The sequence below is a fragment of the Anopheles coluzzii genome, chromosome 2 (genome assembly GCF_943734685.1).
Source record: "Anopheles coluzzii chromosome 2, AcolN3, whole genome shotgun sequence".
Classification (NCBI taxonomy): domain Eukaryota; kingdom Metazoa; phylum Arthropoda; class Insecta; order Diptera; family Culicidae; genus Anopheles; species Anopheles coluzzii.
The window spans coordinates 19,887,943-19,906,667 of NC_064670.1; the positions used below are offsets into that span (position 1 = coordinate 19,887,943).

The following is an 18,725-nucleotide window of genomic DNA, read 5'->3' on the forward strand; positions in this document are numbered from 1 at the left end:
TCGTGGGAACCAACCAATAAATCGTGGGAAACCCTGTATTACTGATTAATGAGAAAAGTATGCTCGTAAAATAGCACTTCGCAGCGCAACAGTGCGCATTCTGCTTGGCACACATTATTATACGTAGCAGGAAGTAGCGCACACTTCTCCAGCGGAAGAATGTTGTGGCTGTTGTTGTTGGAATGGTGGGAATGGCTGGCTTGTGCGACGCATTAGTACTGCATTAATGGCGCAGTTGATGCACAAGGGAATGGGTCGATACATACATAAATCCCACCCTTAATGGGACTTAAAACTAGACACTTAATCATAATTTTAAGTCCTCCCCTTTCATCCCCATCTGCGCCATTTGCACGGTCGATTGATGTAAGGATTTCGGTTTGGCTACCGAAGGTGGATTAAAGAAAGGATCGTTTTGGGGGCGGCTAATGTGTGATTTATCGTTGAGAGAAATTCTTGTCTTTGTTTTTTAATGCTTAGTATTGCTTGCCATCTTGTGTTTGGCGCTCATAAATGGAATTATAATTTTCCTCCGGCTATCTGTTATGATCTCAATTGAGTAGCATTATTTTTATGCAACCAATACCAGCAGTACACTGGAACACACTGTGTTCTCCAAGCGACAAAATTAAACGAGCAATTCCAATGCCGCACAGTTTTCCCCCGAACCTGGACAAGGGTGATGTAATTAAATATCCTGCCCTCCCCTGTAATACAATTACGGGACGACCGGTTCGAGTATCGCTCTGGTAGCACTGCTGCCAAACAAAGTGATGCTGCCAGTGTCCATCGGTTGACACCGATATGATGCAACAACCGTTCCGGGCCTGTTCTACCCTGCTCTCTGAACAACTGAAATATTATGTTCTACCGAATTGAACCAAATGGCTCGGCTTTCATAGGCCAATTACTTCGCCATTGTGAGTGCCATATTCCGTAACAGGGGCTAAACTTTTGTAATTTGCATGCACGGTACGTGTCGTAAAGTGTGGTACACTCACATACACATCCATTCGGCCAGAGCCCCGTTCCAGTGGCGCATAGTTTTACGATGCACTCGGCCAGATTGCATGCCTCCAATCGCTGCGGGAGGCCATAAAGGTGGGGGGGGGGGGGTATGGGGAACCAGGAGCCGAAAGTTTAATTGAATAACCGTCTACGGCACTCAATATGATGCGGGTGCGATCGAGCAAGCGCTTGAGAACCTTTCGACACGTCGTCAACCCATACACTGCTAAGCCTGTCTCGGGCCTGGCAGGGGTAGCAGGGCGGCCTACACGGCACCATACCATGGGTGCAGTTGGCGCTCGTAATTTATTTCATTAAGGTGAATGTCTCCAAACAAACCACAATGATTATTAGTTCGACGTGCACATCCCGACAATGGAATGGAATGCATTCGGTGGGAAGAGCGTGCTGTCTGCGGCGGGCGAGAAGATTGTAGAGGTAAAGTAATTGCATTTTATGATGCGCACACGGGCGGTCTTAATGACTCAAAGCTTCTTCAGTGGACCTCGGAACAGTGGGCGTGATATGGTATTTGGAAGTGGTTGTGTTCAGGCTGCTAGAGCAAGCTCGTGGCATAGTTTTGCTTCAGCGGGCTGCCACGGCTGCATTTGAAAGCACATTGTTGTGCTAATTGAATTTTAACAATGCATATCACTCGTGCGTTGCGTGTACCTTCGGTGGGCTTGGTTTGGGAGAATGACATTGGTGAAAATGCTTTGATACGTTGCTAAAATGGTTGTATTATTTTTTGAATATTCTACTGTAGTAGCTAATTCAAAGCAAAAGCAAGTAGTACGTGTAACATAACATGATTAAAGTGTGAGCTTAACGATCGATACAAGGGAAAAGGACCAATTCCACCAAACCCATTCACGACACACATCGGAGTGGTCAAAGTGTAGCAAAGCAACCACATCAACCACTGCATTGTTTGTTGATCGAATCACGTGCTACGTTTGCGGTACACTCGCGTTCTTTCACTCCCCTGTCAAAACCCCGTACCCCGTATCCAGTGATGAACATCGTACCAAAGTGCAAAATCTATTACCATATTACGAAAGCAAAATGTGCCAGTGCGGTACTGCTTGTCTGCTTACTTTTTGCTATTTGCCTCTCAAACCTCTCTCCACAACCACCCTGTCAGCCACCATCGGGTAGCTGGAATGTACAACAAGACAACCATCAAATTGACGTTTTCTTCGAATCCGATGGTGCGCGCTCGAGAGCCGTAAGTGTGAAACGTTGTTGCTCTGTTGCTGTTATTGCATTACCTGCAATCCTTTTTCTGCTGCTGCTACACACCGCCTGTTGTACGAGATGGAAATGTGATGGAAGCAGCATACGCAAACACTATCGCAGCACACAGCGCAAGACGCAAGACCATAGCACGCGCTTTATGTTATTCGTGAAGCGTCAAACATTCACTTTTCGTGAGGAGATTCAATTTTATGATAATGGCGCAAACCGAACTCTTCGATTCGATTGCGATTGCTTATCACACCGGCATGGTTGCTACAGTTTTGGTACGCTTTGCTATATGTGTGTGTGTGTGTTGGTGTGTTTGAAGATTTCATACTAAACCAAACAGACACGGCTAAGCGAAAAACAATGGCCAATCGTCTTTGTTTTCGGGATCGTTTGTATTTGGTGCTTCCGGAATGGGTTCAGTTTGTTCGTATATTTTGGCTCTAATGCGAGACTGTCGTTTAGATGGACGCGCACAGTTCGGCGGAAGTCGTTCGATAAGCTTGCTCTTCATTGATAATTGAATTTCCCAGCAATAGTGATTTGATCGGTACAGTGAGCGATAACAATCAATTGGTCAGTGGACTCTGTAGTCGTTAGCAAAGGACGTTAGGAAAAATAGGAGCGTTTTGAAGAAAAAAACCTACGTAACGAAGGAAAGCTAACCAATCGAATCGAACAAACAATGTAAATTTGTGATCACAGTTTTTTGTTTGCCCTCCTCGGGGCTCGGGATTTCAGGCGCAACATTGAAACCCTACACGCAAGTCTCGTTCAAAGGTAAACCTTTTAAGCCCCCCCTTCACAGAGACTATCAGATTTCATTAACGTACTCGCTTCTTAGCGCTTTGCTACGTCTTCTCTGTCAATTAATCATACTTTCATGGCCACGTTCAAAACAGTACCCAGAGTATGCGAAGGCATGCAATGCACGTGTGTGCCTTAATGGAATTGAAAACGTTTGAACAGCTTAATCGCTTCTCTTGCGCATCCACTGGACGTGCACAGCACTGCGTGCGTTGGTTTGCATGTCGCCAATCTGTAATTATTTATCGATACAACCGGTGTTCGTCGAAAGCGCGCGACCAGCTGGTCGGGCAGTGTTTCTCGTTCGCCAAGGGGCAATAAACAATACATGGAGCACCCGTCGGCTGCCTTTTCCTCGCGAGCCCCTCCAACTGCGAGAATGAAACAATATTTCCCTTTTACAGTGACTGCTCGCAAAGCACCCAACCAAAGACAGCTTGTAAAGGCATATAAGGCACCTACACTAGGCTTTCCTGTCGCATCGTTTTGTGTTAGGTGGTTCATTATCAAGCGATAGAGCAGGAGCCCGCAGTAGCGAGCGGAACGTACACCCATTTTCTAATCGTAATTTAATTGCACCCCCTCCCCTTGGCACACCATTGTCCGTTGTTCCACACAGCAACACAGCTACACAGGTTAAAAGTTGTGTCCTCTCGATCGATTCGAAAATGACGAACGCGCAGCAATTCCGGGAACAAAAGGGAAATATGTTTTCCATCCCGTCGCCCGTTCCACCGCCCATCGGAAACGGGGTTTGGTGATGAATCTGCCTTACACCAGCATACGTAAACGATAATAACGATCCCTCGTTCCGTCGACTCCGATATCCGATGGCTCGCATGGCGCATGGGTGTCCCATGACTAGCGACCAGCGAATGCACAGCGCTTCCCGTGCACATCGGCACATCGTGCATTGTACGCGCGTGTGTTCCGCGACACCATATCGATGCTCGGTGCCGGCGAATGTCATACCAATGACATACCAAACACATGTACAGTCACCATCACCATCAGGCAATTGGTAGCGTTGTTGATGTTCGATTATTATTGTCATGATCGTGATGATGATGATGATGCCCCGTGCTCGTCTGCCATTTGTTTGACATACACAGTGCAGTGACATCGTAATCTTTGGACATGCCAGTGAGCGCATGTCTCACACACCCGCATGCTCACATCATTCCGGAACAGTGATGTGCACCGCCGGCAGAGATGCAACGCGACTGCATGAGAGTTTAAATTGATGAATTAACGAGCAATTAGAGTGACCTTATTTCATTTGTGCCTGTGTCATGTGTCGGTTTGGGTAGGAATGAGCTTGGCAAATCGATGTGTACTCTAGTTGTACCTAGTCAGTTGAACAATTATTGATCAGTGTGTATGTGTGTTGATTTGCTGTCGATTGTTTTTTAGATGATTGTATGCATTTGGTTAATAGCAGCTTGGATTTGAATTTAAATTCGGCTTCATCCAACTTGAAGTATGAATAAGGCTTAAAGCCGTTTGCATTTAACACAGGTACGGCTTTGCCTGTCCAATTGCACAAACCAACGCTCCATCAACTTGCATTTGCCAGTTTTATAGTTCTATTTTTTTTTGTTATCTTCCACTAATGCGCCACAGTAGTCCGACTTTTCTACGAATCAAACACAAAACAAAGAATAAACTTACCATGATGCCCACAAAACTGCATTGTTTCTTTTTACCGAGCGGAGTAAAAGTTTCTCTCCCCCCACCAGACATTGCAGCATCCAGTGAAAATGTAAAACAGCAGCAGTGCACATTTAACACCCGTACTACCATGTTTCCGTGAAAGTAGCAGTTCAAAATTGTTCAACTATTCAAATCTCTTGCGAGACAGCTGGCTTAACGGCATACTAGCCAATCCTGTCGGACATGAAAAAGAACACGCTTGTCGCAGCAGCAGCAGCAGCCGCAGCAGCAAGCTGCAGTCGGCAACCTGCAACTGACACACTGTTTCCCCCCCTCGGCAGCTCGCTTGGTGGGCAAGGCAAGTAGATTTAATGGACAAAAATACTTGGAAAACCCATTTTGTAATTAGTAAGTAAACATTCACCGCCGTGGGGAACGGGCAAGAGAAGAATGGGCCAACCATCCGCTCGAGGCATACCGCAACAGTAGTCAGTACAGAAGTACAGTAGGAGGGAGAGATGAGTTTCTGTTGCTACTGCTACTGCAGCTGTTGCGGTGGTACTAATCCCCTGCCTGGTTCTAAGAAGTTGAACGACCACCGGAAAGCATGAGGTTTGTTTGATCGTGTTTTATTTTCACCGACACGCGTCAATGCGTTCAGCAGCAGCAGCAGCAACAGAATTTGCTGCTCGGTACCCTTCAGCCTCATCATCATCATCATCATCCTTATCCTCCTCATCATCATCATGATTGGGTGCCGGTGGTGTGGTTTTACCTTTGTTGAGTCGTTTAAGATCGTTGATTAGCTTTTGCAACGGTTCGTTGGGAAAGATTTGATTGTGGTATAAAGCCCATTCATGGGAAGGGGGGAATGTCTAATTTTAGGCCACCCAAAACCCGCTCGCCTATCCCCCGGTTCGGTTTCGGCTGCTCTTCGGACCTATTCTTCCGACAAGGGAATGGTTTTGATTCGTCATAAAATCCTACACGCACGCAACGCTACGATAATTTAATCAAACACACATTCCATCTGTCGTCTACTAGAGAACCAGTAGACCAGCCGTTTCACGTTCAGCATCGGCTTGCGGGGCTAGCAAGGTAGGTGGAAGACGTATCAATGTCAGAGTTGCGCAAGAGCGCAAGCACTGGGATTCCATCCACTCTCGCCCCCCCACAGTGATATGTAGATGGGAGAGCCTCAAAATAAGCGGATGAAATATGCTTATGCGATATCAATCAAGCGGTCATGCTAGAATGGTACGCGCGCCTTTATCATCGGTGTGTCAGGGTGCAAGACGAACCAACGTCAAACTCTGGCACATCATGCCATGATATGTGTGTATGTGAATTTGAAGCGAAACACTCGAAAGAAAAAAAATCGCTGCTCAGGTACAGGTGGGCCAGCCTACACAGATGCGCTAAGAACCCGGCGCAAACTTCCGCCAGCGAAACCTTCAGGAAGTTCATGATTTATGATTGTTTCTGGTTATTGCCTCCCGGTAATGGCCATGATAAGGAAGGAATACAGCAAGCAGGTGGAGTCCGTTGGTGGTATGGAAGAGGCGCGAGCATCATATCTGTCACTTCCGTTATCTCATTGCCTAACGCTACACGGCGGGGAGCGATGGCGAAGGAAATCATCGTCAAACAATGGAACCCTTGGTAGCATAATAATTGTCATTTGAAGGATGCAAAGTAATAGTTTCTCCCTTCGAATAGAGGGAATACCTACAACATTCCCCATTCGATACGTTGCACGTACCGTATAGCGTCTTTGAACAAACCGAATTCGTTTCCCATTCGTAATGGTGTGGCATCCTACTACCTGTGTGCCGTTAATGGTTCGTTTTGCTGTGCGGAAATGGTACAAAACATCTTTGATAAGAGAGGTATTATGGTAAGAGCCAAAAAACAACCCCCCCCCCACCCTCCTGCCTGCGTTACTCTCCACACTCGACAAATCTCATCATCGAGCTGTAGAAGCCTACCTCCGGAGGCAAGCTGGGATGGAGCGCGAGTCTAAGCGTTCTTCGTTTGCTTTTACCGGCACACCGACGAACGAACCTCGGTCGAAGATAGCGCGATTTTGCGCTGGCATAAGTGCCCGCCGGGCATGTCGGGCAAATGATGACGGTAATAATGGTGTGTATTCGGCACACAAATTACGCGGCACCGTTCATGCGGCACTTCGCAGCGCTTTAGCGTGTGCCAAACGTGTGTAGCCGCCTTGTTGTAGGCAGCAGGCACACAAACACGCACACACGTTGGCAAACTTTAGGTTAACCACTGTCGGAAGCTTACTGCCGCCCGTTACCTTGCTGGTTTAGGGTGGGGAGGAAGAAGCATGACTATTCCCTACTCTCCAACCTCCACTTTGGCGTACCAAAGCAAACGATGCGATATTGTTATGTCCTGCAGAGACAGTGTGCCACCTGCGCCTGACATCCGCAGCGCGGGACGACGATGAGTATGACTTGCGAATGTGAAAATCATGCGTACGTGAGTGTCTGTGTGTCCGTGTAATCGGTGCGTTTTTGTCAGTTGTTTGGAGACCGTTTTTTGTTGTTGTTCGCATTCACTTCCACGTTTGAACTGTCATATTTTGTTCGAACAATATTTGAGTGGGCCTCCAATACGCCTGCTCCTCTTTTCTGGCCTTGACGTGCGGCTGCCTACGGGTAAGTAAGCCACACGGCTCAGCAGCTACGGGGGGGATCCCACTGCCGATGGTGCACTTGGGCTATAAAACTACCACTCACGGCTACCACACGCGCACACGAGGAAGCGCATAGTCATTTCCCATGTGTGTTTCAGGGCGCTATTCGCATCGCATGATTGACGATTTAGTGCGTTGTTGCGAATGCGTGTAAAATCCCACCCATTTCGGGTGTACCTCTCAGTGCGACCAGTTTGAGCCGCCGAGGGGAAGTTGTGAAGGAGGACCAAGCTGGAAGGTGAAAAGTGCTACCGTATGCGGTTGTGATGCTTTTTAATCTGAAGTTATGTGGGTTGCTTTTGCGGCACATAAATATATATATACCACCACACCTTCAGTTGTGTGCTTTCGCCATCAGCTGGGTCACGCGTGTACACGTGTTTGTCGCTGGGCGTAACAAAAAAAGAAGGCATCGGACGTGCCGGGAGCGGAAGCGGATCGTAAATATCGCTCACCTGCAGTCTAAAGGTAATTGACATGCCAGAAAACCGATGCTCGTTACTGGTTATTGATTGTGCTTCATACATTTGTCATTGCTGGGGCGACGCGGTCGCGAAGAATGGATTAAATTGGGTAAGAGGGTGTCAGGTGTTGTTTGTGCAGAAAACATGAATTGGTGAGAGGATTGGTGTATGGGTATAAAAAACTGAATAATATTTTTTTCCAACTCACTGCAATTTGTGAAGGAGCTTATACTAGTGCCGAATATGTGTGTTTAAAAGTTGAGCTTATTTTTCGGGTCGGGTAGCATTTTTCTTTTTTTATAATAACAAGTTTATGTTCATTTATTCCTCATGGCAAAACTTGTTTTTGTATCGCAATTGTTAAAGGTTGTAATAGTGAAATCAAACAACCTCCTTTTCACCTTACAAATCTGCAATGTAAGTAAGCGTTTTCTTGTAGCAAAATCTGTATCTTCCCTTTCCTTCCAGTTCAGTTCCGTTGATTGGTAACCCGGATTAAACATGACACATTTTGAGGGGTGATAATAAATTTCACTGCTCATTCAACGAATCTTGCTCTCGTGGAATGTATCAGTCCTCTAGGCCAAATCGCACAGCCAGCTAATGTCGTTAGTAACGATCGTTTCACGGTAAAAAAGCCACTAGCCGGGAACAACCGCCCCCAGGGGAAATTTTACTTTCCTTCCCGGTCACCAACTCTACCGATCGCCGGTCGGTACGATTGTCATCGTTTCGGCAATCACTTGTTGTAATGAAATTAGAAACAAATGCAATCAAACGAAACGCTCCGAAACTTGCCCTCACGCGACGTAAGTCGTCAGTCTTTGATAGCAGCTTGCTCCGAGGCCCCGAGGCCAGTTGGAACAGTCACTCGCATTCGCACCAGCCCGCTTTCAGTAGGTGGTAAGCTATGGAAACTAGTTTTAATTAAATAGAGCTCAATAGTTTGTCAAACTTCCGACCCGTTCGTCCCAACCGAAGGTTTCCTTCCTGTTAGCATCTGTTCGGGTGTTCGGGATGCGTGATAAAATGATGACACCGTTGTGTGAGTGTGTACGTGGCTTGTGGGGTTCCGGAACATTGGGACAAAGGAAAGGAAGCTCATGAATGGGTTAAGCTGTTGATTGCTTTTCGAAATTGGATCCGGTCGAAATTTGCTAGCTTGTAAAGGCGTGTGTGCGTGTTGGAATAAATGCTAAGTTGTGCTCAGGCAATTGATTTACTTGCTGTAAATCAAATAGAAAGTAGTCTGGTACCGGTTATTGCATCTACGTCTTGTCTACGGACCATTTGCATCTAATGCAAGAGGTTTGCACCATATTTAAAACATTTGGTTTATTGTTTATGTGTATCGATTCTAGAAAATTGTACCACACAGCCAGCTCATCAATAACATCTGGTGAGAAAGCTCGACGCAAAGGGTAAACTTGGTTTCTTTGTTCTTCCAATACGATATGCGAAGTGTTTAAACTACACGAATTCATAGTGCAAAGGAGACTGTGCAACAGTGGTAGCAAGAGAAAGAATAAGGAAAGAGCACGGTTGCTTAAATCTCAGCTCGAAATGTCCTGCCGGTAGGTTGGCTCAAAATAAAATTGTAAACTTTACAGCATCCGCATTGGAAAAGGATCTGCAAAGCTCCGAGCATGTTTTTTTTTTTTTTGGTACAGAAATTTTGAGCCTGCTGCCAACATACGCCTCTTAAGCTCCAAACAATGCCACCATAACCCATTAAACCCTTATCCCTGGAACAATGAACCCTTCTCACTTAGTTCGTTAAGCTACCCCAGGGGTACAATTTCTATAAAGAAGGGATATTGGAAAGAGCTATTAGTTAAAGAGGTCAGCCTAATGAACCAAGACGAAAGGTATGGAAAAATAATCTATTTTGCTGGTAAAAATTTGATGCTAGAAAACTACATCAGTACCACGATAAACATCATTACTGATGCAAATCGATGACGGAATTTTTTTTATTGTCAAACAAGCAACCAAATGTAAACAAACTTTTCCATGCGATCGCTACGCCACGCAAATACATCAATAGCGCACACATTACACTGCCCCGCACTCGTTCAGTATCGAGAGATGATGGACAAAAATTGGTCTTATCAAAACCAGGTTCCAGGTTTCGCAACAAAAAAAAAGCAAACAAAACACGGTGCATAATTTTGGCTTCTGAACAAACTTTATCCAAATCGGCGTTAAAACAGCCGGCAAGCAGGGTAACAAAAAACACTGCTCCCCGTGCCTGGTGGAAGCGTACAAAGTTTGGTCCGTTGCTGTTTGGTCTGTTTTGCTTAGCCCCACTTCCGGGAAAACCATGCACAAAATATTGAATCAACTTTTTCCGGTGAATAATTTATCGATCGATTCATTTCTTTTTTTCCGCTCGCCGTGGTGTGGTGTGGGGTGGCAGTTGGATCCGGATGGTGATTGAGATCGAGCAGGAGGTTAAGCAATTTTGTGTATGAGGTGGGATAGAGGGATCTAAGGTCGAAAAATGAACGCATGAACGCCCGGAAACCCGCCCTTTCCGAGCGCGCCCAGCCCTGTAAGCTCTTCATCCCCATGCGGTCAAGAAGTAGCATCATACGACCGAGCTGACCCGGTCCCGGGCTGTAAATGGTTTGCTGCCAATTGAGGCAGAAAATTTCCCATTTAAACAACTCAACGTGTGCGGGATGCGTGTGCGAGACGGCCTGTGAAAATCGGAGCGGGAGAACCGTTCGTCTCGGTGCGGTGCTGGGTCACAGCAGTGGATAATGGTTTCCTCGAACCGCACCGCGCCACGGTATTGCCCTTCTAGCATGCCCGTCTCGTCGCACGCCTCGCCCCGAAAGCATCTCTTTGACCAGAATTGTTTACCTTCCTTGGGTGGGGTGTAAAAAATGCATACCGTTTTTATGTTTCTTTTTTTTTTTGCTAATGGAATAGACGCTCGTGTTTGCTATTGAAACGAAATGGATACGCTGCGTCGCAACTGGCAGCGCAACTGCCCGTGCTAGCAAATATGCCTCACATTTTCTTGCGAATTTTGGTGACATTCACTTCCTGCCTTTTTGTGTGTTGGTAACAGTTTTTAGGTCTTGTTTTTTTTTTTTGTATTCGTGACCGTCACCCACGAGCAATTGGTCTCCTTCGTGAGTCTCTTCAACCTCTATCGTGTTTGTGAGATGAAAAATATGATATCAGCATACCTTTAGTGTGCTGCTGGTGGAATGTTATAGCGTGGAAAGGTGAAGCAGAAGAACAGCGGTGACAGTAAGTTGTCCCTCTCGGGGAAATTGAATATTTTGCCGCAGCAAAAAGGAACGCACAACGGCGGACCGAGCTTGACGATTCCGCTGAACGAGGTGTGGTGAGTGTGTCGTTGACGGCATTCATCCAGTGCTTCGTGCTGCATCAAAGTGACAGGAGCAATATACGAGCAAGAAAATATTTTTCATCTATACACTACACAATGTGCTTTACTCTTTCCTTTGGATATCGTTCGTTCGAAAATAGTTACATTTCATATCCTCCCTGCACTGGAACGGAGATCGACTGCCAGGAAAATGAAGTTCAAGCTTTGCACATCGGCAGTGGCTTGATTACGCTCTGCAACCCTTTCTTTCGGTGAAACGGGCACGGGATGAACCATTTGTTGGCCAAATAGGACACCCTTTACTAACGCCAACGTTTGCATTTGTAAGGCAAATTCACACAAGAAAGGGCCACAGTGCAATACTAATGCTCTACCCACTTTAGCAAATTGGAACCTTTCCCTCTCAAAGCTGCATCGGAACGGCTCAAAAGGTTCAAAGATGCAGATCACAGGAAACTGGTTAGCTTGCGGCTTGCCAGCAAACCCAATACCAATTGAAGCATACAGAGAATAACGAGGTTACTGTTGCACAACCTGTGAAGCAACCCTGGTGCTGCCGAAATGGGGCAATAGCAAGATTTTTGCAGTAAGCAAAGTACGTGGGCATCAAACGATTCTTGATCAAATGGTACCTTGTTGCATCCGCACCAGTCATGATGATTGCTGTGCCTGCTCGGGCAAGGATTGCACTTGGGCAATGGTAATCAATAAGATTATGTTAAACGAACAATGAATGTTGCAATTCATCCAGTTCATAGGGGTTTGCAAGCTTTATCATAATCAAGGCTTGATGAGAAAATTGGTTTATGCTGTACGATTAAACGTGTGCTGCATAATTTAATCAGCACTTCCGCTTCCGCACGAGCCGCACGAGCCCCACAACTCACACTGTAAATCTGACGTTTGTTGCAGGCATGCAGTTTGGAGGGTTTTTTTTCCGACGAATAATATTTTTAGTTATAAGCCCACTTCTCCTCAAAGCTCTGTAGATAACTCAGCATGTTGTACGTTGGATGGGCGATGGGCTGAAAGGGGAAACCAAAAATTGAGGCTCATATCGTTATCCATCATAACCAACCAGCTGCAAAATGAGCTGCTCGGGCAAACGGGGGATGAAAATGAATTAAAAATTAGCACAAAACCAGTCTACCACACAACATCCGTTGAGTGCAGCGCAGCACTCTCCGTACCAAAAGAGTATTAAAAAATGGGAAAAGAGGATTTCAAACATTCTCCACACCATGATCTCCCTTGGAAGTGTGTGTGTGAGTGTTTTTGTTTTTTTGTTTTGTTTCTTCAACCACGGAAACGGTTGTCAGATGTTCTTCCTTCGCTCTCTGACGGGGGGCGGTGGGCGATCATAAATGCATAGAAGACACTCCACCGATGATGGTGCAAACGCCCGACCCGGCACACACACGCTGCACAGCTGCACTGATGGTGCATTATTTAATATGCATCACATTAAAATTTGCCCATCCGCACCTTCCGCGTACTCGGGGCTGTAATCAAAATAATGCCTGTCGAAAGGAGGAAAAAAACAAATGCCCTCGCGATTCTCACATACCGTACCCAGGGTTAGTGCAGAGCGGGCAAAAACGGCAAAAAAAAAGAAACAGCAGCTCCTGGTGCATTGTGCCCCACTCGCAAGCGGGACCGTCTGTGGCGGTGTACATGTTGTGCCTTAGGGCGAGTGGGCAGTACAGCAGCACAAGCACGTGCGATGCAAAGAGGTTGTGTTCATCCCTTTTGGCCTAACAATACTTGCCCCAAAATTTGGCCGTGCGCTGATAGTGAAAGCTTGCTGTCGTACTACTATTATAACCGGATCCAGTTGTGCCCGAGTATGCTGTGCAAGGTATGCTAGCATCACCAGTCGCGCACACTACATATCTTACGTTTCGTAGGAAACCGGCACGTTCAAGAGTGTGGCGTCCAGAACGCCCGATGCTGTTTCCGTACTTGCGGGCACACGAGCGTGCTTCGCCTGTCCGACAGTGCACACAGAAGGTGCAGGTATTATTAAAACCACCCTCCCCAAGCACCATGTTCCACCGCCTCATCCAGGAGTGGTTTTTCTTTTTTGCCCGTGTGTGTGTATACATTCACCCACGAGTGACTCTGGCAGCGAGCAGCAAACCTTTCAACCCCTCATAATGGTAAAGCATAGTCGCGTTTTTTGGGGCCTTTTTGGGCACGATTCACAATGGAACGTTTTTGTGGTGCTCATTCGACGTTGAGGGCAGCTGCATCTGCGTAATGTAGTTTGGGCTGAATATTGTTCGAAAATGTTGGTGTAGATAGGCTGGTATCGAGCGAGCAGAGCAATGAGTGCTGCATTGTGGCTAGTCCCCGTCCGGGCGATGGCACCCGTCCTCATTAGATGGCATCGTGGTGGGATGTAAAACCACGGCAATGTATGTTGGGAGTTGATTGTGTTTTGGAGAGGTGTTTTATTTTTATTAGATTATCTTTTCCCAATAGAGTGTTGGACTTTAGTTGGACTTTAGACCATTTGGTAAAGGTTTGATTTTGTAGCATTAAAGCAATGATTATCACGGTCTTGAGATTATCCAACACGGTTGCTAGTATTCATTGTGCGAAGTTTTGAACACTTTACTATGTGGAATTGAATTAAATTTAACCAAGCACCAATAAACTGAAAAATGCGATCTTCCATAGGCCTACGAAAAGCTTATCATTAACTCGCAGTTTTCCAAAAAAGGATTATATTTTTCCTCTACTATATTTGGAAAGCATTTAATTCTCCTAATTTCACTCACCTTACAATGTTCCACGAACCACTCTGTCGCTCTTTATCATCCAACGTAGAGTGTGTAGAATTTTACAACGTGTGTGCTACATCCATCCCAGCCTACATCGTATTAACTATTTTAAAATCTTTCCAACCCTCCCAACCGAACCAAACGTTGGACGACGGAGACGAGCAAAGGTTTTGTTCGTGAGAAAATGGGTTTATGACATACTGGCACAAACACAGCCCACGAAGGCGTACGCTGGTTTCTTGTTAAAATAACAATACCTCTACATCCTTCCCGGGGAAGCTCGGATCTCCGCTGTATGCAAAACCACAGTCCGTTTACACAGTCAGTGCTGCGAATCGGTCACGAGAACGCTGGCTCCACTTGGGTGTGGTACGGTACGGTGTGTAGCATGTTTGCTTGTCTGGTAAGCTGGGGGGGGCCTTTCCACTACTGAGAAAGTAAGCCGTAATGCTGTGTTATTAAATTCCTCTACGCACACTCGCAGGCTACAGCCTAGGGAAACCGGTGCAAAGGATACGTCCCCCCCGTCGTTCGTTACCCTTTTTAGCATTGCTGCAATAGAAACATATGCGCTGTTCCATCAACATCATCTACTACAGTACACGCTTTGTTCGGCACACTGCTGCACCAGCTCTGTAATAATATTTTCCCACCGTCGTAAAGCGGTGTCGTCTGCCGTCACCATCTGCTGCTGCTGCTCCGAACACTTCGAAACCATGCACTCCCGGAGGCGTGATAAAGGCTCGAGAAAAAGCGAGAAAACAGTGCCACACCGAACACTGGGTGTCCATATTTGCTCAGCCAACCCAGCATTCTTCTTCATTTCGCAAACGGTGTCCCTTGTATCACGGATCGTTTTGGATGATTTCGTTTGCGAAAGCTTTAAGGAGTTGGTGCGGCGAAAGGAGACTGTCTCAACAGTGGCATGCATGGCTAGCAGAAAGCTAAACCCCCCCCCCCCCCCCCCCAAGCCGCACAACACACACTCATGCACGCTTGCTCAAGAGTGCTCCGTGTGGGGTATTGTTGCAACGTACATGCATTACACACTGCAGTCAGCCGGCTTATAGCTACTGTACATCGCGCGTGCCACACGATCGTGCATACGGATGGTGAAGGATTGCAAAATTAAATGAATTGAAAAGAATACCTCACACAAACGTACGGGGTATGATAGCAACATTGTGCTAGAGAGAACGCCAGGAGAGCGCCATAGAATGTCCCAGAAGAGAAAGACGAATGCTCGCCGAGGGTGGAGCGATGTGTCTGTTTGTCTGACTGTAAGCCCTTGAAATTGCGGCACACATGCATGCAGCGGTCTTGACGGGAAGGAGGGTAATGTCCTGTTTCCTATCGCTGCGCACTGTTCCCCCTGCATTGCATACGTTGAATATCAGAATGGTAAGGCGTTTTTAGCACAAGGCGGTTTTTAGCTCACTGCAGGGACCGCTCGCGCTCTTCACAAATCTTAACGTGTGCGGAAAAATAATACGATTCTTTTCTACGTGCAGCCCTTGGCGCAGAATGATGTGTACGAGGGGGCGTTACTGCGGTGCTTGATAAAATTTTATGCCTCTGCAGGGTAGCATTCCCGCAATGGATAAAGGGGGAAAACTCCAATAAAGATATGCAAGTTCGGTGAATGGTCGGAAAATGTGTTGTGATAACAGTCGCAACCATTCACGTTAAAGGTTAAACGAGGTTGGTGGATATGCTTGAAAGGCAATGTGGATGGGCTAGAAAAAGTTTCATATAATAAAATTTTAAGGGAAAATCAGTTCAACAAGCTAATCTAAAACATGCGACGTTTGCTTGGTTCTGCAAGAAGCGTGAGCTTTCTTTCCAAAGAATTTGGCTGGCATTTGTGGCTTTGCCTCAATCGGCACTACTGACATAAAGATATAAAAAATCAAAGTAAAATCCCCGAAATCGATCTTTATCGCTAGCTGCAAATGCCGTATCTCGTCACTATTATCACAAGGACACAAACGCTTCGGTTAACACAACTGTGTGGTCCCAGTCCCACACGGCTGTGCTAACCCAGACTAAACCAAACCTCTGTGACTCTGTCCTTATTTTCTCTATCAAATTAAATCTTTCTCCGTACCAACAGCTCGATTACCTTTGTTATGCGCTAACGTACAACTTCTCCATTTTATCTTTCCCATTGCAGGGCGAGTAGCACAAAACTAGCAGCACCACGTCGAAACGTTGCCTCGAGCGCAACAATTGCACCGACCGAACAGCGTTCGCCGCCGTGCTCTCCCGTGTGCCACGGCATGGAATAAGGAGCGGAGTCTCCACGCCATCGCAGGGCAACGAAGGTCCCGTTGCATCAACGCAGCACGCCTGCCTGCGAACGATGAGCACGGGAAACATGTTGCCAAGGGCTGTAGAGCAGCACTGGGAAGTAGAACAGCCGCGCCGACATTGGCTTCGTCAGCGACACTGTACGTCTGTGTAGGACGTGTCATTGTATAGTGTGTTTCTCCTCCGACCGGTAAAAAGGCTAGCTTTTCTAAGAAGCTAGATGCGTTGTGACACCCCTTACCAACTCGCTCGGCAGCCAGACCGGACGACGAACCGGCACTGTCAACCAGTGCGAAAAAGCTGGTCCGACTCCGCACGACGATGAACGACTGAGGAGAGGCTGCAGCTGAATAAATAGAAGGCAAACACAATTTCAATGATAATCATCATCTGATAGCGGAAATAATCGCAACCAATTTCGACACCAGGCTGCAGCCACGGGAAAGCTTTGGTGCACGGCACCAACTTAAAGCACAACGATCCGACGCTTGTGCCCTTGTGCCGTCTTCTCGAGGGCTTTTTGGCGACTGTTCCATGTGTGTGTGTGCGAGACACGATAAAATAGATAGCACTTCAGTAGCAGTGCGTGTTTGTGTGTGCTAGTGTGTGTGTTTGTGTAGGGAAGTGTAAACAGTGTGAGTGTGCATCGAGAGCAACGGTGTCCAAAATGTGTCCCAATACGAACTGCACACGGACGAAAATGAGTGCGTGGCGCTCCACAGACGACACAGTGCCACTTAGCACCAAACCGATGCCGACCGGTCGAAGAAAACCGAGTTCCTGGAAGGTCGGCGTGCTGGTGACGCTGCTGCTGGCAATGCAGCTGCTCGTCAGCCCAGCGCACGGTACGGAAGAATCGGACTTTACGAAACAGTGCAGCAACTGCAAGTGCAGCTGGAAGAGCGGTCGCAAGAGTGCGGACTGTACGAACCAGCGGCTACCGGTCGTACCGCAGGAGCTGAGCAACGAGCTGCAGATCCTGGACCTGTCGCACAACCAGATCGACGAGCTGCCGGCGAAAACGTTCGAGGCCGCCCACCAGACGAACCTGCAGAAGCTGTACCTGCGCCACAACAGCATGAAGCGGGTCGATCGGGATGCGTTCCGCAACCTGACCATCATGATCGAGCTCGACATGGCGAACAACAACCTGACCGCGCTCGAGGCGGGCGTCTTTGACGATCTCACCAAGATCCGGGTCATCATCCTGAACAACAACCAGATCGAGCGGATCGACAAGAACCTGTTCTACGGCCTGCAGTACCTGACGAAGGTGCACCTGCGCACCAACCGGCTGGTGCGGATCGCGCTGAACAGCTTCGTGAACGTGCCGAACCTGTCGCAGATCGAGCTCGACTATAATGAGCTACAGGCACTGCGCAAGGAATCCTTCTCCGGGCTGGAGAAGCTGACCAGCCTGTCGCTCACGAACAACCCGTGGAACTGCAGCTGCACGCTGCGCAGCTTCGCCGAGTACGTGCTGGCGAAGAACCTGTACACCTCGCCGACCGCCTGCAGTGTGCCGAAAGCGCTCGCCGGCCGCCAGTGGACCGAGATCGAGCTGGACGACTTTGCCTGCCCGCCCGCCATCGTCGAGAACCGGATGCAGTTCCCGGGGGCGGGCGAAAACGCTACCTTCATCTGTAAGGTAACCGGGCTGCCGCTGCCGAAGATTGACTGGCTGTTCCAGAAGCGGTCCTTCTCGCGCCACGACCAGCGGCTGCGCGTAACCGAGGCCGTGCGGACGAGTCCGCGCGACCAGAGCGAGGTGCTCGTGTCCGAGCTGACCATCGTCGGCGTGCGGCCGTCCGATCGCGGCACGTACGTGTGCAAGGCGACCAACCGGGGCGGTATCGACGAGAGCGAGCAGTTCTTCGACCTGAAGGCGGACCCGCACCCGATCACGTCCGCGACCCGCTCGAAGGACATCCTGCAGATCGTGCTGATCGTCGTGGTGGTGGTGCTGCTCTTTGTCATCCTCAGCTGGGTGCTGGTGTATTGCATCTGCTGCCGGAAGCGGCGGTTCAAGAAAAACTCCGCAATGAGAGAGAACGGCCAGATGAACACGAAGATGATGGACAAGTCGCAGAACGAATCGATACTGGACGGTGGGTCCGTGATGGTCGACATGCAGAAGAGCCTGCTGACGGAGGTGAACCCGGTGGAGAAGCCGCCCCGCCGGGCCGACATTGATGCCGGCGAAAAGGGTCCGGGCAGCGGGGGCCAGAGCTCGGTCGGCGGTGACTACGACGAGAAGCACGAGGCCAAGCGAACGCTACTGGAAGAGACAGGTTTTGGTGAGTAGGGAGCACGTGCTATGCGTGTTTTGCTTGTACATTTACTCGTTTGTTTTGCTTCTTAAGGATTGT

General features: G+C 47.9%; 1 protein-coding gene across 7 annotated transcripts in view; it reads left to right on the forward strand.

Moving 5' to 3' along the window:
• Positions 1 to 18,725, forward strand: part of LOC120952416 (uncharacterized) — a 136,014-nt gene that overhangs the window by 112,226 nt on the left and 5,063 nt on the right. For all 7 annotated transcript variants that reach the window (XM_040371731.2, XM_049607004.1, XM_040371730.2 and 4 more), the window contains one exon: positions 16,220 to 18,653. In XM_040371731.2, the coding sequence (XP_040227665.2) occupies positions 17,024 to 18,653 (1,630 nt within the window). In that variant the 5' untranslated portion in view covers positions 16,220 to 17,023. The remainder of the gene's footprint in view (positions 1 to 16,219; positions 18,654 to 18,725) is intronic.